At 37.2% G+C, this 25,200-nt stretch overlaps 1 protein-coding gene across 1 annotated transcript; it reads right to left on the reverse strand.

Moving 5' to 3' along the window:
- Positions 1-4,679: 4,679 nt before the first annotated feature.
- LOC107599042 (sulfhydryl oxidase 1-like) lies at positions 4,680-24,750 on the reverse strand. Its single transcript, XM_016290527.1, has 9 exons — positions 24,720-24,750; positions 23,945-24,045; positions 22,868-22,871; positions 22,058-22,292; positions 21,368-21,497; positions 15,769-15,891; positions 14,572-14,710; positions 11,451-11,627; positions 4,680-6,162 (listed from the first exon to the last, which is right to left on the reverse strand). The coding sequence occupies exons 1-9, from the start codon at positions 24,748-24,750 to the stop codon at positions 5,270-5,272; spliced, it is 1,833 nt and encodes a 610-aa protein (XP_016146013.1). The 3' UTR covers positions 4,680-5,269.
- Positions 24,751-25,200: the final 450 nt, after the last annotated feature.

Genomic DNA, 25,200 nt, shown 5'->3' on the forward strand with positions numbered 1-25,200 from the left:
ATGTCTCACCCTCAGGCCATCCAAGATGTAGATGAGTTTGTTTCTTCATAGAAAAAGATTTGGAGAAATGTAGCATTACATCACCTGCGCCAGTGGATCCTCTGCAGTGAATGGGTGCCGTCAGAATGTGCTTCGTGAAAGATGTTTTTAGCTTCAAACCTTTGCTTCTGGCTTAAATATGAGTCCTCTATCCATAATATTGCTTCCTCCAGAAAAAGCTGTCTTGTCTGATTCAGGAGAGAAATATGCACAGATCAAGCACTGTTTATTAGCAGTAACAATCCAAAATCGTTTTAACCAAATATGTTGGTAGATTTTTGATACGAGAGGACAACAGGCGATGGATTTTTAGAGGAAGCATTATTATGGATTATGGACTGTTATTTTGGCCAGGAGTGATGGTTTAAAGTTTAAAAACACCTAAAAGATTTTTTTCTCTCAAATGCAGCTTTTCACTTCACAAAGATGTTAATTGATGGACTGGAATCATATGGTTTATTTCATATGGATTATTATAATGCTTTTTTTTAAACTTTCATTCTGACTGCACCATTTCACTGCAGAGGATCCATTGGTGAGCAAGTGATGTAATGGTAAATTTATCCACATCTGTTCTGATGAAGAAACACACTCATCTTCATCTTAAATGGTCTGTGGGTGAGTATACATTTTCAGCAGATTTTCATTTTTGGTAGAAACTATTCCTTTAATTATTACCAGTGAGTTTATCCAGACCAAATAATTAACCTGCTTCTTATTTACAAAATCTTAAACTGAGGTGACTTAAGACAGATTGGGGTAAAAGAGAAGGGCATTTAGCTAGTAATATGTCATTGGTTGAACAACACTGATGAACATCTTTGAAACATCTTCATGGAGATTACATTTCCGGTGTTTGCTGACAAGACTGTTCATTCTGCTTCATTAACGCATGTTGATGGACATGCTCTGGAAGCCATCCAAACTCATCTTATTGACATCTTATTGAGAAGAATGTAAGCTTTCAGGATAGAGGTTAGACTTACGCTGATCTCAGACAACTTTTTCACTTTATTCTGCAGTCTGTATATGAAGACCACACTCTAAAAAATGCTGGGTTGTTTCAACCCAACTTTGGGTCAAATATGGACTAACCCAGCTGTTGGGTTACTGATCTCAAGTCAGCAGATCCACAGCCACTGCCAAGAAGCTGTGCATATATCTATTTGCTTTCATATGGCATTGGATCAATAGACGATAATGTAATATACCTGAATAGGGTGTATCTTTAATGTTTCAGCATCACTGTGCTCCTGTGTGCAAAGTACACTCTAAAAAAATGCTGGGTTAGATACAACCCAGTGCTGGGTAAAATATGGACAAACCCAGTGATTGGGTTGTTTTCAACCAACAGTTGGGTTAAATGTTTAACCCAGTCGCTGGGTCAAAACAACCCAATCGCTGGGTTTGCCCATATTTTACCCAGCGCTTGGTTGTGTTTAACCCAGCATTTTTTTAGAGTGTAAGATTTATAAAGAAATGATTTACCGAGCGAAACTTGACTGACCTTCACAAAATCCAAACCTGAATTCCTCGGGGATGAATTGGAACAATGAATGTAATCTAACATCACTTCCTCACCTTACTGATGTTATAGTGTCTGAATGGGACCGAATACCTGCATTCATGTTCCAAAGCATTCACAGGAGAACAGAATCTGTAACAGTAGTACAGACAAGACCGACTTACTATTAATACACAAAGTTTTGATGAAAGAGGACCACAAATCTTTGGTTATGTAGTATTGACTTGTTCTTGCTGGTTCCAAAAACACTACCAAAACAAAAGGAGATACTAAGAACCTTTAAAAAAATAATTTAACCTGTCTAAAGGCCTAGACAATATAATGTAATCTGTTTATGTTTTTTTCCTTCTTATTTAACCTTTCAACCAGATTTGGGGGGCTTATATAAAAAATCTCATTACATGGATTCAATATGATGACGATGACGAAATTCAGATTTGTGCACGTAGTTTGTAATTCATACATGTATATATATATATATATATATATATATATATATATAATATTTTTGTAAAATTTAATACAAATAATATTAAGATACAATATAAACATTATAAATATATAATAAAATATATAAAATTCTAATTCTGAATAATACAATTATTATTAACATTATTTATAATATAATATAATACGCCTTCCCTCAAGTGCAACTGGTAACTATAGTAAGGGCTTGATTAGCAGGTTGTGCCCTCTCTCGCCTGTCAGCAGTCCATCCGTCCATTCTGACTGACAGCATTAAAGCTGGGAATGAGTGCTGCATCTCAAAATATGTATTATGTACAAGGGGAGGAATGCCGGTAGTAAAATGAGATTAATCTGACCTGTTTGGCTCCTGCTTTAGGGCTAAATGTAGCATTCAGGGGTCAGAGTATAAATGAGCTACAATAACAGAACCATATATTAACCCTTTTCCTCTCTTCACAGAATTAGTTCACTCTCACTGTGCATACACACTCACACACCCTGTGTACATCTATGGCAGAAGCTTTATTATTATTAAAATCAGAGTGGTATGAGACAGCAGAGGTATCAAACCTGTCCAGCATTTTAATACCAGTATGCGATAGGCCATAAACACGCAAAGTACATGTTGGAGGGCCTCAGCAATAAAACCCAGCATTGTCTAATTTATGGAACACAACACTAGCAACACAAGGTGATGTTTTACCCTTGCTTTCTGCCGCTTTTGGTTGGGGGCTGGGAATGTTGCTTTTGTTCCATTGTTCTCATGGCACACAAACAGGTCCCTCACTCAGGTCTGGCAGGGAATAGGAAGTGTATTATGTGTTATAAAGTCTGATTTGTACATAGAAACACTAGCAAGGATGGACAGAGAATCCATGACTTTATTGTGTACTACTCACCAGTGTATGCGCAAAGTTGCTGGGATGTACAAAGCTCTGCCAATTCAAAACAGTTAGATATAATATACAGGGCAATCTACATAAAATAATAATAAATTAAATAAAACTTAAACTCCAATAACCTGAAAAGTAATAGCACAGCTCACTTAAATAGGTCTTAAAGAGACAGTTTACACCCCAAAAAAATAACATGTTTTGAACATTTGTTGTCTTTACAATTAAAAAGTCAAATGGAATCCAGTGTTCTTCAAAATATCTTATGTTCCACAGATAAAAGCAAGTCATACAGGTTTGGAATGACACGAGGGTGAGTAAATGATGATTTTTGGGTGAACTGTCCCTTTAAATGCAGCTAGTAAGTTTTTTGATCATCTGATCTATACTCATCCTCTTTGTCCTCTGCTAGAAGCCTTGAACTTCAGAGCTTTCCTTTTCAACAGTTTTCAAAACGCTGTCAACACAAAGGTTTATACAGTACATCTAGTAAAGGAAAAAAAGTGGGACAAGCAGATAGAGATGTGGGACAAAAGTACAGAGCTCAGATTTCCACGAAAACCCTAAAGCTCAAGATCAAGCGATGGTGTCCTTCAGATGAGCCTGTAATCTGGAACACTTCAAACCCTTGTCTTCCAGTGCTCCTCTTCAGATCCTCTCTCCCTGGGGTCACCACCCCCTCCCGGGCAGAGCCAACTTCCAAGTGTGTGAGGGAAGAGGCCTTGAAAGCCGATTGCGTTTTAATAAAGTTTATTATCGGTGGGGGCTAATCCCCGTGGTAATCTCCCGCAGACCCAAAGGAAAGCAGGATTACTCACTTGCTATAATCCCAATGAAATTGTTAGGATTTAGCTAGCAAAACAGACCAGATGGCAACAGGCATGTTCTTCCCCCCGTGGGCCCGCTCACCCCTTTCCAGACCACTCCTCACCCCAGACACCCTTAATCACAACACATGAGCTATTCATTAAGACAAACATACACGACACTGATAGGGTGAGCGATGCTCAGGCTTCAGAAATGATACAATGGAGAAAGATGTTATAGTCAAGGTATATCACGAATGGAACATAGTCAAGTTTACAGTGTTTTACAGGTTTGATTGAGAAATTAGTAAAATCTTCGGGAATGGTCTAAAACTAAAACAATAGGCATCATACACTTACTGACTTTGTAAATGGCCACAGAGAAAATTGTGAATCATGACATGATGAATCCAAATGTTTTCTAAAATTGACCCAAAATATTAAACATGTTTGAAATCCTCCAAATTGAAGGAATTATAATAAGAAGCTATCATACACTACGTGATTTTCTGAGTGCCAAAAATATAGGCAGACAGGCCCTGAATTTTTGCAACTAGCATCAATTTCAGACTGCAAATTGGGCCAAAAATTTGCTATAAAAAAAAGGTAGTGCAGTTTATTCAGTCAGGTTAGTTTGGGCTGCACACCAACTACAGGTTACAAGACACTGGAAATGTAAAAAGTTGTAAAAAACAAAACAAAACACAAAAGACATATCTCAAAACATGGCAGAAGTTTTAAAGAGTTTTAAAAAAACAATACAAGAAAGATGTTTTTAGAAAAAATAATTTTAATCAGATTTTACCCAGCAAAGCATTCAATTTCAGTACGAATATTTAGTTCTTGCTTATCTAATGGGCAAAAACCATAATGTCTGTGATTCTTATTGTTTCAGGTACTTGTATAGAGTTGCTCTGTGGTACAAATTCACATCTTAAAATATTTTTGTGACAAAATCAAATATTTGATCAGAAAGGCACAGTGAATGGACAGGCAGTAAAATCACAGTGAAATTAAAAGAATTAAACACACAGATATTTTCATTATGATAACCATGGTAAGAGTTAATTGGGTTCCAAATTCCAAAAAATATGCATTTAATTATTTTACTTAAAAAAAGGTCATGTTAAAGATGCTATGTTATTGTGATAAAGTATTTCTTATATCTTCATTTTGTTTTACGGAAATTATACAAAATGGTTGGTGCTTTTATGAATGCAATAAAATGTTTTAGAATTATGTTTTTGTACGATAAACAAATAAAAGACATAAATTACGATTATAATTTTTCCATCACTAGATGCTTAAAAAAACCTCACAGGAGTTAAAAAAAAAAAAAAAAAACAGACCACAAGCAGACAAGTGTAGGGTCTGTAAAACAAAATTAATTACCATCAAATTAAAAACAGTTCTTTGTAAACTCTCGATTTCTGTGCGTCAATACTTTGGTGCTGAAGCTGACGGTTTCTCTAGTAGCCACAGATTGTAAGAGTTGGTCATTCCTGCTAAAAAGTAAAAGTTTGCACTGGAGCGATGCTCTAGGGAAGAGACACTTTAGCACGTCGCAGCTTTTTCCTCAGTTTGAAATACAGGTACATGGCGAGCAGACACATGGTGGAGAGGAGATACAGCAGGACACACAGGCTCACATCCAGCCTGGAGAATCCCACGCTGAGCAGGGACGTCCAGCGCTTGCTTTGGGGTCTGGGGTACGGCTCTATCCCGACCCCAGCACCGAGGTTCTCTTCCAGGCTTCCCAGATCTCGCTTCACCCTCCAGCCTCCCTCAAACTGGAGGTCTTCCACATCCTCCTCCTTCTTCAGACTCCTCCGTCGCACTACGCCAGACATGGCTGCAGCTCGGAGGGCTTTGGCTTTATAGTGTTGGTTGACAAATAAATCCAGGTCTACTATGTCTTCCTGGGGCTCCCGTAATTTCATTCCCACAATTTTTGGTTTTTGTTGGGACTGTGGCCGCTGTGGCTTCTCCCAAGGCGCCTGGTTATCAGCCTTGTCTGCTTCAGCCACCCCCATTCTGTCTAACCCCGCAGGGTACGGCTCACCAGCTTGCTCCTCCAGTGCTGGTTCTTCCTCCTCCTCCTCCTCCTCCTGCTGCTGCTCTTCTTCTTCTTGAGGCTCTTCGGCAGGGTGGCTGTCCAGAACCTCTCGAGCTCTCCTTTCTACACCGCGTCCGGCTTCTTTCTCCATCCGAGCTGCCGTGAGTCGGTTTCTCTGATAGATGAGAGCCTGGGTCTCGTCCTGCAGGTAGTCTGTTAGAATGTGACCAGAAGAAAAGTAGTTTCGGAGGAAGGTCAGCACCTCTTCTTGGTTCCAGTTGTGCTCACCGGTCTTCTTTAAACCATGACAGCTAGGACACAACTCCGGAGACGGCCACTGAATCTTAGGGAAATGTGGGTCCTCGCTGAGTTCTCCTGTGTGGGATAAGAAAAATAGGGGGAGTTTCATCATTTCATAAACAGTCAAAAAGAGTGTTATAAACCAGATCAACCATAAATCAAAGGGCGAGTTTTGACAATGAACAACTAAATCACAACTGTCACTGAAGTCATGTTATGTACATAATATTGCTTTTTTCAAGAACATGTTCGAGTCTTATTAAAAATATATGTGTGCGTGTAGAAATTATATTTTGCATGAAGAAAATTAAGCCTATTTTAACAAAAACAAAATCCCATCCTCATTACAGTAAAAAAAAACTATATATATATATATATATATATATATATATATACACACTGTATACATTTATATATAAATAAATGGCTAAGTATTTACTGTATACATCATGGATACAACTCTTAATTTATTCTGGTTTAGATAAAAGACCATTTTGTTTCTACTACAGGACAATTAAAGTAATAATTGAAATAATAAGAATCAAATGAGAATAATTATTGAAAATAACTGGAATAAAAAATCCAAAGTACATTTTCTGCTTGTATTAAAAAAAGGGGAAAATGGGCTTAATTGTTATGAAAATAATTTAACACTGCAAAAGCGTAAAAAGGCTTCATTTATACATAATATAAATAATATTTAGATTAAATGTATTATATATTTACATATAAATGTGACCTGGACATGTTTTCATGAGATTCACCTGCTTAGGCTTAAAACAGGCTTAAACCCATTTAAAAAAGATTAATTATTTAACGTGGTGTTAAGTTAAGTGGGAAAAGCCCAAAGGACACGTTAATCAATTCTGAGTTCACAGCTTAACAAAACCTGGAGAAGAACACTTTTCTCAGAAAAAGTTTTATAAAAGTATCTGAAAACAGTATTTTGTAGATTCAAATCTGTATGACAAAACTCATTCTGCATATCAGAAAATAAATAAGAAAAACTAAGTTAGACTAGTACAAAAAAAAAAGGCTGAGTATCTGTTGAATTTCTGCTGCAATTCCTCTTCCTGTCATTCAAAATTCAGAATTTTGCCTAACCTTGAGGTGCTGTGTGAACCGTGTGTGTGTGCGTGACAGGTCTAAATACATGATCAATAGACCTGTGGGCTCTCCCAGAGGGAGGATCGTGAAGATAATAGATGAGGTTGGGGTGAACAAGACACCCCTCCCCATCCACACACACACACACACACACACCGGCCTCTTCTCTTCACACCCCCTATGAACATGCCACCATCTCCAAATTGAATATGAAAGCCAGCACCTCTGGGCTGCAGCTCTCCCTCTAATGAATTACTATTTTTCCCCCTCAGATGTTTTCCTTTCCTCCCTCCCCCCAAATGCCACCCCAGACGGAGGCATCCACTAATAAATTGCTTGTGGCGGATGTCACGGGGTGGCCGGGACACTACAAGAGGTGGCAGCAGCATTTAGTTTACATCCCTCCCCCCATCTCTTACGTAGATTAATCTGATGTATATATGCATGTGTGGATGTCCTCTGCATACCACACTTTACATAAGAGATACATCAATTTTACTATGTGTCTACGGGAACCCAGGGGTCTTTATGCATGCCTCTGTAACAGCACTCATATCTGGCTGTGATGCAATGCCTATGAAGATCTTACTTTTAATCATGGAGCCCTTCAGCACAAAGGTCACTTTAGCTGTAGCACTGTTAACATTGATACAAAGCTTGCCGGGGCGGTGCATTAATATTCATGCGTGTGAATAGAGAAGGAGCCATCACGCGGGACAGGTTCTGGTAAACAGGAATGAATGTGAGTGCCGATGGGTGGGCAGGGCTTCTGTGTTCAGATGAAGGGAGGATTGGAGGACTGACTAAACGAATGCAAAACAAACACAGTGTTGGGGAGTAACTAGTTACATGTAGCGGAAATGTAACTTGTTACATTTTGCTACAGTTACTGAGAAAAAAAGGTCACACTTTATTTTAAGGTGTCCTTGTTCCATTGTAATTATACATTTAAGCACTGAGTAATATTATAAAAGGACACCTTAAAATAAAGTGTAATTAAGTTACAGTTACTTATGAAAATGGTAATGATTACAAAGGGGGTTACATCTGAATATTTTCACACACATACAGATTTGATTGATTTCTTTCCCAAATTGCACTGACTGCTCTAAAATATGAGACACCAATGTTTCAGGAGTTTAGGACACAGAATAGGACACAATGCTTATTCGATAACTGTTCTATCTTCTATTTGGGTTTATGTATATGCTTTATTTTTTAAGATTGATTGTTTTTTCCTATAGGCATTGTTAGATGCCAGTGTTTCCAGTCATAGCTATACAAAGATTTGATTTTAAAAACAGTATAATAGCTATTAAACTTTAAATCTTATGATTTTAAATTTGTATTTAACCTCAGAATGATCTCAAAGTAAAAAGAGGTTTTAAAGTATGGTGGCTGTGCTTTAAAATTGAGTTATTATAATCTTAATTCAAGTGATGAAGGATTTTGAAAGTCTGACTGTTATCAGTGTTGAGTACTACTGTAAGGTTAACCCTGCCTTCTTTAAATGTTACAAAAAGATTAACAGTTGAAAACATCCATTAGAAATTTAGAAAAGTAATCAAATGCAACTAGTTACATTAATACAGTAATTGAAATAGTTACACTACTTATTACATTTTAAATAGGGTAACTGTAATCTGTAACCAATTACATTTCCAAAGTAACCTTCCCAACACTGAACAAAAATATAGGCTAATCTTCTCCTAGGCATTTTCAAGAGAACCAGTGGACAAGACAGAGGAAGAAAAAGGGAACAATAGTTATGTTTAGAATGCCATACTACCATACAATTTTTTTGTATGAAAAACAAAATGCAATGAATATCAGTATAAAAGCAATATACACTGGATGAAAATTGTTATTTCCAGTGTGACAAATGCACAAAATCAACCGTGATTTTTTAAAAATTGCTATTGGGTATACTTAGCATAGCCATACGTATTAATGAAAACACACATTCACTATTAACAAAGAGTTTTTTCCTTAAACTCCTAATTAATGCATATTGATAGTAAGATAGTAAAGGTATTGTGAAGTGTTAAGGGATCTAGGATACAATCGTGCAGAATAAGGCATCAATATGTGCAATAGAAGTACTAATAAACAGCCAATATTAGTAACATGCATGCTAATAAGCAACTAGTTAACAGTGACTAGTGTTCCCTAATCTAAAGTGTTACAATCTACTTGTGGGTAGGCTTTTTCACTTGAGCCAGTATGCAACCTCCTAAGAACAACCTAGCAACCACACAGCAACACATTAAAAAACACCCTAGCAATCACCAACCATATATTGAAGCCACTCAATAAAAACCTCTCTGAACACATCAACACATGGTAATGCCCTAGCAACTACACAGAACACTGCAGCATTGTGTTATTTGATCATTTGTTCATTAATTTTGGCAGACGGATCAAATACAAAAAATAAAATAAATAAATAATTTAAAAAAAACATTTGTTTCTGAGAAAACTAATTGGCAGCACTTGCTAAATTAAACAAGCAATGTTGCTAGGTCATGTGCTGCATACTATTTCTCATACTATTTAAAAAAAATTATAGTCAGTATACATCACAGTATGCAATAAGCCAGGACAGAAGTGAGTGGGCAAATAAAGAAGCTCGCAAAGGTAAACTTATTTGTCTTCCTTCTGTAGACCTCTCCTCCCTCGACAAGTGGCAGCAGTGCTGGGCTGAGTTTGTTGCCTGGGTCTTTATGCCGGTTAAATTAATTGTGCAGCAGTGATACTAATAGGCCACTATTCATGCCTGGTTAGCTCTGTGTGCGCGAGGTGGGAGGGAACTACTAAAGAGGCTCACAATCAGGAGGAGGAGGGTCCATCTTGGGAACCGAGAGGAATAAAGGGTGTCGGAGGCAAAGGAGGAGGAGGGGAGAGTGCCACCCACCTCACACACAAACACACACACAGAAACACACACTTTTTGTTAGCTACTTGGGACAGAGATTACAAAGCAGAGGGAAGCTTGATGCTGGCGGCGTGGCATGTGCCACCTGCTGTCCCGGCCGTCTGGGGAATAGAGGGCCACGTGCCCCAGGCAGGAGACACTGTTGCTGTATCAATTGTCAAGCGGCTGGAACGACTCTCCTGGGACATGAGAGACAGTGAGACCTAATCAGCAGAAGTGATGGGGGACCAGGGGACACAGAAGAGCCATAGGGGGACACGCATGGGGGACTTTTGTCCAATTATTCATGACTTCGTGGCTGGTAAAAAGGGACAGACGCTAAAGAGGCAGGCGACATCAAAAGGATGACAAACAAATGAATTAAGCAAGTGTGAAGAGAGGCAACTAACTCCCTTTATGGCCCTTATGCATAACAGCTATGCAAGCTGATAAGTTGTCAGAAAGATAACTAAGATTTTTATTTATGAAATGTCAAATATGTTCACTTTTACTAGGGAATTAGAACTAAAAACTGTAAGATTAAAAAACACAATGTTCCTACCTGAATAATAAATGAGCATACTTTCAAAAATAAAATGGGGAGCAACAGAAGGTGTGAGAAATAGAAAAAGGGATGGATGTAACTGGACAGAGAAAGAAATAGAGAGATAGACGGATAGAAGAGAACAGGACAGCTGGTGTCTGCCCAGAGGATCGCCGAATTAAAGGGATTTAAAGGGAAGAAGCTGCACTGGTGCTCTGGAGAGGGGGAAAAAACTCCTAGTAAACTCACTTCTTTGCTCCTACTTAATACTATGAACAGGAGTGACAGGACTGAATAATATCCTTGGATTATTATGGCCCCCAGAAGTATTTGGACACACTCAAAAAAAGCCATACCAAGTGGCATTTATTGTACAGAAATATAGTGCAAACAAACCTTTCAAGAAAACGGTTTACTAGATTTTTAAGTGGTAGGCATACTGTTTAAAATGTAGACAAAAAATATTGTGGCACTTTCTGGTCACATGAACATACGTCCATACTTAATGTGATGAATAACACTTGTGGTTACTCTGTTAGGACGCCTGTGTGAACTTGAAGGGAATTGACTTCACACTTCTACAAAAAGTCACTCTTACATCACCAACTGTTTAAAAGTAATTGCAAAAATTTCTCAGAAAAGTGCTTTTAGTACAGTAAATGTAAAAGTGTGCTTTTCCAATTTTAAGTGGAGAAAAAAAAACACTATGCAAATACTTTTTGGGTCCACTGTATACACGTTAAGTGTTAGTCATATGAGTTTTAACACTTGACATTTATTTACACTGAAAATACTAACCTGCCAGACGGTTGTTGACCCGGTTGTGGTGAGACCAAAGCCAAAGGACAGCGGTGGACAGCGAGGTCACATGATCCATGCTCTCTTGGGCCATACTTTCAAAGTGAGTTGCACATGACCTGCACCCGAAAAAGCTGCTGACATAACTTCTCATCGCCTGCAACACGTCCTGAGGGTCTGAGATCAAGAGAGAGAAAGAGAAGAAAGTAAAGAGGAAATGGTCAAAAAAAGGAAGTTTAAAAAAAAAGAATGAAAGTGCCATTGCAAGAAAAGAAGCACTGCCAACTTCCAGCGTATGAAATGTCAAACTATTAATATATTATAATATCATGCATTAATAATAATAATAATAAATACATTTTATTTGATAATATTATATAATATGTGATATTACAGTAATTTAATCACTTATTGGAGTATAAATAATGAAAAACTTCTAACAAGGCATAATTCTACAATAACGGCTTCATAAAAAAATATACTAAAGTTCATAATACCATAATATTTGACCTTCTGTGTATCTTCACAAGCAAATAGTTAAATATCCAGTAATCGATCCAAAAATTTAGTAACCTATTAATTCAGACACACAACATTCAACTAACTAACCAACCTCTGGGCCCCTGATTAATTTACACTAATTCTTGAGTGAGTATCTATTGTCTCAACACAACACATTCTGAGGACAAGTCACTGCAGTTACCAGGAGAGGTAGACAGGTCAGTTCTGACCCCGAATACTCTTTTAGTGTTGTGGTTAGTACACTTCTTTCTTTCTGTGTTTAGCTGGTGGACATAATCCAGAGCATTGCCAGTGGACAGATGGACACCCCGTCTCTGGCCTTCCATCTGCAGGTTACGTGACCCCCCTCCACCCGCTCAAACAAACACAAACACGCATCCACACACAGATGCCCCCTCCGCTTCTCTTCCGTCCCACTGTAAGCTGCTGGATTAAGTGTGAGTGGAGAAGCTGTGTTCACCGGGTCTTATATTAACCCTTCAGATTCCAATAATCTAAACAAATCCCTCTTTTCTACCTACACACAATTACTTTTCCAGCAGCAAAACAAGGCCTAAGAATAACAGCGACACACTGGTTTCCTGGAACATGACACTCTTGTGTATATTTGCATGGGGCGAAGATGGATTTTTCAACAAAAAGCACTATAAACATGCAAGAGGAATGCACAGACGGCCACACACAGCCCAGTACAGATGCACGTCGGCCTTCTTTACACAACAGACAGGGCTCATCCATCTCAAAAAAGCCTTGAAGGTTGTGACACAGGGCAGCTCTTGAGGTCAACAGCAGGCCAAGATGGGCCACAGAATTCAGTCTGAGCTTCATTAGACCACTTACAGTACACAAGTCTGAAATATGTAAGGTCTATAGAAGATACAAACACACACAAAAAAAATCAAAGAGAAACAAATCAGACTGTGCAACCTTATGTTTCATTGATTTGTTCTTCTCAGCACATTGCATCTCTAAAAGATGATGTTGCTTTTTAAAAGCCGGAAATCATTAAAACGTCATGAAGTCAAAATTGATATTTTTTTACTTTAATACATTCACATTTACATTTATGTATTTGGCATTTGATGCTTTTAAACAAATCATTACATTGCGTTCATGGTATACAATTTAATCAGTTTCCTGGGAATCAAACCAACGTTTTGCTGCGCTCTACTGAGCTACAGGAACACGGTTTCTTACACTAGTGCGTTTTTATTTTAAAATGCATAACTTTTGCTACAGTTACGCCTGCCGTTTACACAACTTCGGCATTTTTGACACTTGAAAATAGAGACTTCCAAAATAAAAAAGCAGACCCCATTTTAGTTTGAAAACTCGAGAGGTTGCGTTTCAGTGAAACGGACAAAAATGGAGAACTTTGAAAATGATGGCGTGGTTGCCCACATTCACTCAGCGTATCCTTGATGACCGTGTAGTGTGGACGGAGTTCGTTTCTGAAACATAGTGAAAACACCAGTGTAGACGAGGATCGTTTTCATTTTAAAATGCCTTTTTTTTTAAACTAAAACGCAGTATACACAGGACCTTATTGTAGACATCAGTGCATATTACGGCAAATATTACGGCAAATTCTTTCATCAAAAGTATTAAACAACCTTCCTTTTTGACCATGTTTACTTCACAGCTGACTGCAAATTGTGGTATAGAACAGACACTTTTCACATTAATATGAATTCCCAATGAATAACATTAAGTCTTGCCGCTTTTTTCTCATTTAATACTCTGTTTCACTCTGATATATATCATATTATAGAAGAAATATGGGTGGCGGATGCCATTTCACTACCGTCAAGAAAAGAAGGGAGCATTTACTAAATAACTAACAGTCTAGTTAAGGTGCTGTGCACACTAATAGTACCTGGGCTGGACATTTCTTTAGCCTGCACCGAGAGCACATGGAAGAGGGTCCAAACAGCGCAGGGATATCCACGGAAATGGGCTTGAGATCCCTGGCAGCCCACCCACTGTACACCCTCAGGCAACACCGCGTCACTCGTCTAAAAGCACACACACATACAAACATGCAGTCTCAATTGACAAACAAATAACATCATGCTCATTGTTTTACCTGCATCTATGGTTATGTGACATGCATTTTTGGTTGTGTAGTGTGGACGGAGTTCGTTTCTGAAACATAGTGAAAACACCAGTGTAGACGAGGATCGTTTTCATTTTAAAATGCCTTTTTTTAAAAAACTAAAACGCAGTATACACAGGACCTTATTGTAGACATCAGTGCATATTACGGCAAATATTACGGCAAATTCTTTCATCAAAAGTATTAAACAACCTTCCTTTTTGACCATGTTTACTTCACAGTCTTTCACAGCTGACTGCAAATTGTGGTATAGAACAGACACTTTTCACATTAATATGAATTCCCAATGAATAACATTAAGTCTTGCCGCTTTTTTCTCATTTAATACTCTGTTTCACTCTGATATATATCATATTATAGAAGAAATATGGGTGGCGGATACCATTTCACTACCACAAGCTTGTAGGTTTGCGTCAAGAAAAGAAGGGAGCATTTACTAAATAACTAACAGTCTAGTTAAGGTGCTGTGCACACTAATAGTACCTGGGCTGGACATTTCTTTAGCCTGCACCGAGAGCACATGGAAGAGGGTCCAAACAGCGCAGGGATATCCACGGAAATGGGCTTGAGATCCCTGGCAGCCCACCCACTGTACACCCTCAGGCAACACCGCGTCACTCGTCTAAAAGCACACACACATACAAACATGCAGTCTCAATTGACTTGCATTTCACTTAAACAACAAGAATCAATTGAAGTCAATCAATTTTCCTTTCAGTCACTCTTCAAATGAAGTGAGGTGGATACTGCAATTGAAACCGGTATGGCTGTTATAAGAAATAAAACCTCTTCAGGGATCATTTTCAATTATATTTCACTTCATGCATAATTAAAAGCCCATATCAAACAGCATTAAACTCTTTGGCCCGTTTTGGAATTAATCCAGATCTCCCATTGGTTAGTCTCCTGTGCAGAGTCACTCAGCAGTTGATTGGTGGGTGTGTCTATAAGAGGCGATGATCTGGATGACACCAGCCCTTTTCCTTATGGGACACCTTCCTACTTCCTCATTGATTCATTGATTGGGTGGCTAAAAGCTAATGATGTCACTAACTGCTTCTGTGTATGTTTGTGTGTGTAGCCATGCAAGCTTCAGTATTATGACAGCATCATAAAATCTTGTTCAATCAAAAATGAAAATTCTGTCATATACTCTCTTTGACTTACTTTCTTCACAAAAGAAGATATTTAAAAAAAATGTCTCAGTGTCTTTTGTCCATATAATGAAAGTCAGTGGAGTCCAATGTGTTTTGGACCCCACTGACTTTCATCGTATGGGCAAAAACAGTTGAAACATTCTTCCAAATAGCTTGTGTTCTGCATTATTCTGCAGGCTAGATATGATGTTGAATGCCATTGCTTGAAATGGTTTAAATAGGTCGAATATATGTTTTAATAAATTTAAATGAGTGAAAGCATCCCAATACACTGACCTCATGACCCAAGTCTAAGTGGAGAAATGCTTACGTCAAGGGTATTGACAAACTCAGGTACCTTTTCAAATAAATGCGGTACTTTGCTATATCAAATGTCTGGTTGTCAAAATTCTCATTCATCATTTCTAATATCATTTATAGTCATAAAAATATATATATATATATATTTAATAAATATATTATTAAAAAAATCAAAAAACATAAGCTCTTTCTGAGATATTCTGCTCAGGTAAGCTTGTCTAACCTGTACAGTGTTGTCCAGGACATCTCTAAAATCACTGTATTTGATCTCCAACCCCTTCTGTAGTTGTAACCAGCTGTCCACCGTGTTCAGTGCACTCTTTACAGATGGACGACCTGGGAAATACTACACAAACAAAACAAGCACATAATCACATACACAGTCAAACACTTGTGTTTGGGACCAGGCTAGGCTAAAACATCTCATTATTTACATAAGTCCTTTTAAACCTAATAAATGTGACAGCTATTTCTGCAGCACCAGTAGCTGTTGTCAAATGGTGAGATCACTAGATTCGCTAATGTGCTACTAGAAGACGCTAAGTGACAGTGAAAATGCACACTGCAATGCTCTGAAGATTTACAGTCAGGGAAAGCAGTGAGAAAATGCCCCTTTAAAGATTAATATATATTTATCACAGTTTCAGGACACATTAGTCATTATAAAATGTTGGTAATAATAATAATAATAATAATACATTACTATTAGTATTGTGATTATTATTATTATTCATTACACTTCAAACTAACAATATAACAACAACAACAACAATAATAATAATTATTATTATTGCTATTATTATTTATTAGGCAATCATTCTTGATTATTATTTCTTGTTCAAATATATTGTGTTCATTGTTTCTTTGGTTTAAAACAGCTTCAAATAATGTATTATTTACTAATAATGTTATGCATCATCATCATTATTATTATTATTATTATTATTTCATGACACATTAACAATTAAAAGTATAAATATTCCATGACCAATTAATCAATTATTATTATTATTATATTAAAATTTGTTTTTTTTAATGAAAAAACAAAAACAAAGAACACAAATAACAACATAGAATGAATTAATGAGTTAAAATATTACGTTTTCATTGTTCTTTAGTACTAAAAAGCAACACGGAATTTGCTATTGGTAAACACGCTTCTTTCTTATACCAGTGCAAATTTAATAGTGTTAAAGAATGTGTTTGTGTGGAAGTTTCTGGAAGCGCAGTGAAGTAATGACCAGCCTGAGCCATGTGGCACGAGGGAATGGACAGATTCAATGGCCCTGGACGGATGCCAGTGCTGACCTTACAATTCTGTGTCTGAGCTGGGTCCACAAAGCCAACGCTAACACTCCGTCACGGCCCCATAAACACAGCCACATTAGTGCAGGCCAAGGCCTGTGTGTGTGTGTGTGTGTGTGTGTGTGTGTGTGTTTGTGGGGAGGCTCCACAGGATCCCAGAGGTGCACCTTTCTTTGATTTGTGCTCTTGCGTCTTTTCAATTTTCCTGTGGCCATCTGTTCAGCATGGTGCGGCCTTCTATACATCACCCTCTAACAGGATCTCTATTAAAACGCAGCTCACTTAAAAAGGCCTTGCGGAGATTTACTTAACCCCAACGCCCCACTCCATTCTGATTTGTTTCCTTAATCTGGGAGATTCAGCCATTGAGAACGCAGCCAAGGCGGAAAGCTAATCAGAGCTGCAGGTGGGAAAAGGAGAAAGTCTCTAGTCTAGTCCTTCTCTGAGTGTGTGTGTGTGTCATTGAATAGATCTGTGTGCTGGTCTGGCCTCTAACTAGTGTGAAAAGCTCATTACCAGGCCTGGGTGTTGAAGAGAGTAATCTGGGATTGCTCATACAAAAGGCATTGTGCAAAACTAGGTGAAAACTCTGTTCTGAATCGCTGCAAATCAAAACAACAAAGGCGATGTGAATAACTCTGTTCTGGCAGCTAGTGAATGAAAGGCTGTGAAATCATTCTGTTATACTGTGAGGTCTCTTTAAGAGTTGCAAGAAAAAGTAAACAGACAAATCATGATAGACTCTATATTTGAGCTGGTTAACACTGTAAAGGAGAACTAAAAGTGTGATTTGAAGAAAGACAAGAATGCTGTGAACTGGCTCACACACTTTGATATACACCGTCCTCAAAGTATTTAGACACTCGGGCAAGACTTATACTACATATACTACCGTTTAAGGGTTTGGAGGTCAGTAAGATATTTTTTTTGAAAGGATGCCTTAATTTGATAAATTTTATGAAAAGTGAGAGTAAATATATTTATGTCACAAAAGATTCTATTTCAAATCAATGCTATTCTTTTAAGCCTTCTATTAATGAAAGAACCCTGCATAAAGGATTCCACAAACATATTAAGCAGTATGTTTTCAACATGGATAATAAGAAATGTTTCTTGAACACCAAATCAGCATATTGAGACTGGAGTGATGATACTGTAAATTCAGCTTTGCCATCGCAGGAATACATTACGTTAAAATACACTAAAATAAAAGTTGTTAACTCATAATATTTCACATTGTTAGTTTTTATTTCAAATAAATATAGTGATCATCAAAAAAAAAATCTTTCCAACCCTAAACTTCTGAATGGTAGTGTAAAATGTATGCATGCGATTGCATTATATATCAAAATATCAAACAAGTCGCATTAACTTCAGAGAAATATCACAAATGCAATTTTTACTTTTTAATCAATGTTTGTTTTAAATGACAAAACAGTAGCAGGTCACAATAAAGTTCAATTAGCTAACACAGTTATCTTGAAATAGTGATGAACAATACTCATACAACATTTATTCATTAGGGTAATGTTAAATTCTACATATATTAATACATAAAGCAAGGTGTATAAATTAAAATTAATGTATTATACTACTGAACACAAATTCACAATCAGGAACAGTGCATTTAAAAATTAACACTGACCTAGATTCATAAATGCTGTCAATACTGTCACTTTGTTAGTTCATGAAACCTAATGCATTAAATAATAATAAAGAATTTAACCTTATTGTACAGTTGTTTTGTTATTGCATTTGGTTGTCAAAATGTGTTGAACTACACCTATGTGAACTTGAGGGGAACTGACTTCACACATCTACGAAAAATTGGACCCAGTTTGTTAACGTTAATAGCAAAAATGGCTCTAAAAAGTCATTTGTTTGCAGATGCCAAGATACTTTGCTATCTAATGCAATTGCGTTGAGACTTTTTAAGTCTTTTTAAGACTTGAGTGTCTTAATACTGTTAGTGTCTGCTGTAGTGTTTATCTTTTCATGAGAAGACAATGTTTTCTGAGACTCTCTGTTATTCAGACAGTTTTTCCAACAGTACACTGTCAATCATGCTGTGTAAGAGTATATATAGCCTCTGCATATTCCATCTACCAAAGCAAGGATATAGATCACTAACCACAAACAGCCCTTTCCAATCACGGTCCTTACTGATTCAGCCCCCCACCCCCCCCTCTCCCTTCTTCCTCCCCTTCGGACCATGACAATCCACTTCACCCTAGCAATATGTCATTTCCAATCCGATTAGTATCAGCATTCGAGAAAACCACAGTCTCTCTCTCTCTCTCTCTCTGCAGAGGTTCAAAAGAGAAGGCATCTGTCGGCCCAGCCCTGAAGAAGACCCCTGTTTAATCTCACCCTCTGGGACACATATACAAGTGGGCCATGTAAAAGCCATCTAAACTGTTTCCCTGTTATCACAGCACTACTAGTTGTCCACCAACATAGGGGTCTCTCAAAGTTGTTAGAATGAAAACAGGAAATGCAGAGTCAGTCATTTAGGACACCGTGGCCTCGGATAAAAGATGGAGTCACAGCTGACTCTGGACCTCAAATTGCCTTCTAAATCCTTGCTTTATTCTCTCCCTCTTGCGTGGCAGGAAGCCTCTTTCAAGAAAGCAGGATAAAGATGGGTAATCCTAAAACCTCTTTGTAATGCTCTCATGTCTCCAAGATCCACTCTTTTAATCCTGAAATACATGTTCTGATTCATACAAATCCAGATTGTGCTGCAAACCCAGATACGTTGAGCAATAGCGTGACCGAGGAAAACATTTTGCATCAAACTCCACCAGTATATTTACTATTTAGTACTGGTCATAACATGAATTCATTACATTTTGTTCATCTATGCTCATAATTTGAGATTTTAGGTAAAAACACACACATATATACACACAAATGTATATATATATATATATATATATATATATATATAAAAGTATTTAGTCAGCCACCAATTGTGCAAGTTCTCCCACTTAAAAAGATGAGAGAGGCCTGTAATTTTCATCATAGATTTATACAGACCAACAATATTATTGTTTTTTTACTGTATTTTTGATTAATTAATTATTATTATTATTATTATTATTTTTTAAATCTTACTGACCCCAAACTTTTGAATGGGACTGTACATACATATAAGTCTATTTTTCCCCTGTGGGCTCCTGGTGCAGGAGAAGGTTCAGGATGATAGGGCAGTTTGTGACATTCACAGGATTATCCCATTACATCAGTCTGCCTGCATTCTAAGCATCTTAATCTAAAGTACCAAACCTGTAAGCAAACTAACTGTGTTTAGCATTCAAGCCACTGTACAGATCTTCAGCTCAGAACACTTGAGTTTGTGTGTGTGTGTGTGTGCTTGTTCCTCCATGCCACCATTAATCTCTCCATGCTTTGCTTTAGTGGGGTTAAACACTTCCTCTTCACAGAGTGTCAATTAATGCAGCCAACGTGTCTGTTTAACAAGGCAGCTCAAAAGAGCAAGCCAAAAACAGCAAGGACACTTTGAAGAGGCCCAGCAAAGGCTGGAATACCAGAGGGAGCCGAGAATATTGACAAAACTAACCACAGTTAATGGGAAGCTTGCCCAGGGCCCCTGCCACTCCTCCAGGCATCTGTGTAGACCTTCCCCAGAGAGCCCTAAATAATCAGAGAGATTGGCAGAGCTACGCTGGACCGATGCAAAGCCAGCGAAAGGTCATTGTCTCAGACCTCATCAAAGAGATCCATGGCATGCATCTGATCTAGTAGAGCATGGCTCAGTAGAGAACATACAGGGAATAGAGAACTGAGTGAATCTGAAAAAATTAGTTTTAAATTAGTAATTTAATATTTTGTAATACAAATAAAAAAAAAACATGAATAATATAATATGATATATATATACATACACACACACATATACAGTATACACACACACACATATATATATATATATTTATAAGATTTTTATATGCATTGCATGTTTTTTTTGAAGATTAGCAATCCCAGCCTAAATCATTTTCAAAAAGTAAAAAATAATATGGTAAAAACAAATGAGTCGAACAAATCCTTTAAAATGAAAAGAAAATGAAAAAGGATGTGACAGAACAGAACATCACAGAAGTGAACAGGAATATCTTGGATGTGTCCTTAAATGTCAGAAATTAATCTAAACAACCTTCGCAGTTTTGTAACCTGCTGCTATGTAAATATTTTCAGCAATATTTCAATTGCTGTACCATGTTTGTCACAAGTACTGATATATTTTCACCCTGAATCACCCATATGACCATATGTTGTACTTTCTAAAACCTGACTGATCTTACAATATCATTCAAGACTACAGACACTGAAAATTTCGATGAGAAAGCTTTAAAAAAACACATCTTGGATTGAAATGTTCAGTGTATCTCCCTCTAGTGGTTTGCTTTGTGAACTGACTAGGCTGATACAGATGCCATGATATAAAATAATTCAAGTGGATATTTAATGTGTGTGTGTGTATTGATGTAACTCACCTTAGCCAGTACATTTATGTACTTTTTGAGTGCAATCAGATCATCTCCACTGATGCTGATATGTCCAGACAGCTCCACACGCAGAGAGTAATGCAGCGCTGATTCCAAATCAGACATATAAACGCGTGTCCTACATGAATGCACACAAAAATGTATGTAGGATTACAACTGTGCACCACTTAAATCATGAGAGAGTCCACATGATTCAGTAAACCATTGTTAAGACTTCAGCTACAATAGATCATTACTGAATAAAACATTATTACATTCTGCAACACTTAAATAAAACGTTGATTAATAAATGTTCAAGTATGGCCATATTTGAATATTCATGAACTACTGATCTGTTAAGTGTAATAAGACTTATTAAAAATACTTGCAAAATTGAAATCCTCTAACATTTCAGTGAATTTATCTTATGTAAATAATTGTTACATTAATTGCATTTACATTTATGCATTTGGTAGACGCTTATATCTAAAGCGACTGACGTTACATTGCATTACAAAGTATCCATTTGATCATTTCATGCATTTCCTGGGAAATGAACCCATGACCTTGGCGTTGCTAGCGCCATGCTTTACTGTTTGAGCTACAAGAATGCACTGAATTTAAATGATGCATCAATATGTAAAATAAATCTAAATGTGAAAATAAAATGACTAAGTATGTCAGTTTGTGTGCACTAACTTGTTAAATGGCCTCCAGTCCTGTAGAGTTGAGTTCTTGATAAGATCAGTGATGGGAATCTGGGGTTTGCCTGTCCGCACTACCCCTGGCAACCTCTGGAGGGCGTATGAGTAAAAGGTACGAGCTTCATTAAGTCTGATGGAGGAGCAGAAAGAGGAGTGAGGGCGCACAACCACTAAACATAACCTCAAGTGTGTATCTTTGTGTCGCGGCTGACACAGAATAGCGTACGCTGCTTGCGTTCAGCAGATATTCTCCAAAATGGCACTGCGGTGATGCGAAGAGACACAGAGGAGACGAAATGTTTAATAAAGTCGTTATGTCGTTCCAAACCTTAAAAGCTTAATTTGTCTTCGGAACACAATTTAAAGGGGTCATATGATGCGATTTCATTTCGTTACAAGCACTTGGTGCATAAAGAAGATCTGTAAATTTGCAAAGACTAAAGTCTCAGATCCAAAGAGATATTCTTTATAAAAGTTAAGATTCAGCCACACCTACCTAAAACGGCCCATTCGAACACGCCCCCACATATCTACCTCACTACGTGGGAAGATTTGCATAATGCCGCCCAAATGTTCACGCAAAGAAAGAAGGCGTAACTTTTATTCTCGCTGTAGTATTGTTGCTGCTGCCGCCATGTCCTGAAGACGCTGTGTGTTTCGTTGTGAAAGCGAAACTACTTTGTTTGGCCTTCCAAAAGAGGACGATATCCTCTTCGTCATGCCTGGAGCTGATCCGTGCTGGTCACTGAGGGAATTAGAGTCGAGTAAGGGTAGAGACAGTCACTCTACATCCAAATATACCTACTTCCCTACAATATAGTATGCAAAAGTAGTATGTCAGTGTTTATAAAACAGTAGATGAAATTTGAACTAGCGCACACAACGTGATAGATGTAGCATGTCCGGATTGCATTCAAATTAGATGCATACTTACAGAACATAATGGGTCAAGAAATACATTCTTTATCAGATGCATTACATACTTTGATAGTGTGTGATTTTGGACATAGCTTTAAAGTTACAGCTGGTAGTAGAGTTATAGACAGGAAGTGAGGGGAAATAATTTGCGACTAGAGAGATCAATATATTAGACAGGCAGATTAATCAACTGTTGTTTGAACATTTTAGATTTGTTGTTTAGTTCATATTTTGAATTTCACAGAAATTCTCATAATGAGGGACAAAACAGGGTACCCTTACTTTTGCTGAATAACTGAAGTATCACTTTGCCTTGGTGTCAATCCAAAAATATACTGACAGCCTTATGGATGGATGAAAAAAGCACTAGTATTTTTCAGTATAAATTTCAGATTTCATATTACTTCATATAACGTGAATTTTAAGTAATTATTTCCAAAATAAATAAAATATTAACAAACAATAAACAAGTCAATGAATGGAGTGGTACAGAAATGACAATGTTGCACTTACAGTATAAATGTTCATTTAATTTTTATACCGTTCAATTTTTCTAAATTTTTTAAAAGTCTCTCATGCTCACTAAGACTTCATTTATTTTATTAAATATATATATATATATATATATATACATTTATAAAATTTTATTTTATATAATATTAATTCATGAGAAATAAATTAGAGATTAATTGAAAATGTTTCCGTTCATATTAAAATCTCAGACTTGTAATTGCAGAATCTCATCTCATCTCATTGTTGAGATCTCTTCTGAAACTCTAGAGGTGAAATTACTAGGGTTCGTTTCTTAGGAGGAAAAGTTTCCATTTAATCTCATTGCTTGCTACGACTGAGAAATTAAAAACATTTGTGGGTTTTCTTTCCTACAGGAAAACAAACGCTGAACTATAATTATAAACGACCACAACAGCAACAATAACTGCATGGTCTCTAAATTGCACACTACCTTCAGAGCGGGATATCCGGTAATGCCGAAATTGGTGCACACTTTTCTGTTGCTTTCATCAGCACAATCAATAGCAGCCAGATCAACAGCAGGCTTCCATTCTACAACAGCAACACAACACAGAATACAGAGTTTACGAAACTGAATCAATGCACAGAATGGGATCGATAGTGTTTTTGCAAATGGATTTCAGTTGCATGTTGCAAAGTTTGTGTTATGACGGTAAGGAGTCCGTGGTTAAAAACATCAAACATCTGTCTGTGCAAATACAATGTCAACACCATGTCAAAGAGCATCTGGCACAATATGACCAAGCAGTGTTTCTGATCAACACTGAAGATACTGTGTTCTCATTCACAACATATGCTCCATTAACCTTTCACAAAGGGGACTTCCAGGTGTCAAAAGAATGTGCTTTTGATGAACAGTGATACTGCCAACCTAGATGAGACAACTTAAAAACCTAGAGCTACACAAGAGGAAAAAAATATATGTGCACTTTAAAGTGGTTGTGTCTCAAAATCTAAATGAACTGCCTGCATGTGTAATTAGCAAAATTAACTCGAAATGCACCGATGATGCCCATAAAAGCTGTCCAGGTAGACAACTCACCATTTCACTAGGCAGTCTCACTCGGTAGACCAAATAATCTGGTAGGTAACTCACTAAATCACTATTTAGGCTTACTAGGTAGCTCAGTTGGCAGACCCGGTCACTAGTTCATTAGGTGGGCTGCCTGGGTTTTGAGACATTGCTTGTTTGTTTATGTCAATACCGTTGTACAAAGTAGGCAGCTCACTACTCATTGTGTAACCTAGTTAGCAGCAGTCTACCAGCTTTTCTCAGTTGGCTATGTGTTTGTAACTATCCGCTGACCACTAATAAAACTCAGCTGTATGTAAATTAGTCTTCACCACTGAGCTTACTTTAACTTTAATGCAGGTAGAAGGTTTCTGAAAACAGTTTGCACACACAGAATTAAATGTTTTGCGTAAGAGTAAGGATAAACCCCCTCACAAAAATCACTAGGGTACCGAAAATCACTTGTAACTAAATGTAAAACTGCAGTAAATATAATAAACAGAAAATCAAGTGTTGTATTATTTACAGACTGAACATGGAGGGAGATAGATATATGTGGTTGTATATGTTTACTTATTTTCAAATGCTAAATATAGTCATATAGCCTACTTTTTTTGCTGAATTAATCACATTAAGTAATCACACGCCTTTGAAATTTCAAACCATATGCTCTA

This window comes from Sinocyclocheilus grahami, unplaced genomic scaffold (assembly GCF_001515645.1).
Source record: "Sinocyclocheilus grahami isolate Dianchi unplaced genomic scaffold, SAMN03320097.WGS_v1.1 scaffold259.1, whole genome shotgun sequence".
NCBI lineage: Eukaryota > Metazoa > Chordata > Actinopteri > Cypriniformes > Cyprinidae > Sinocyclocheilus > Sinocyclocheilus grahami.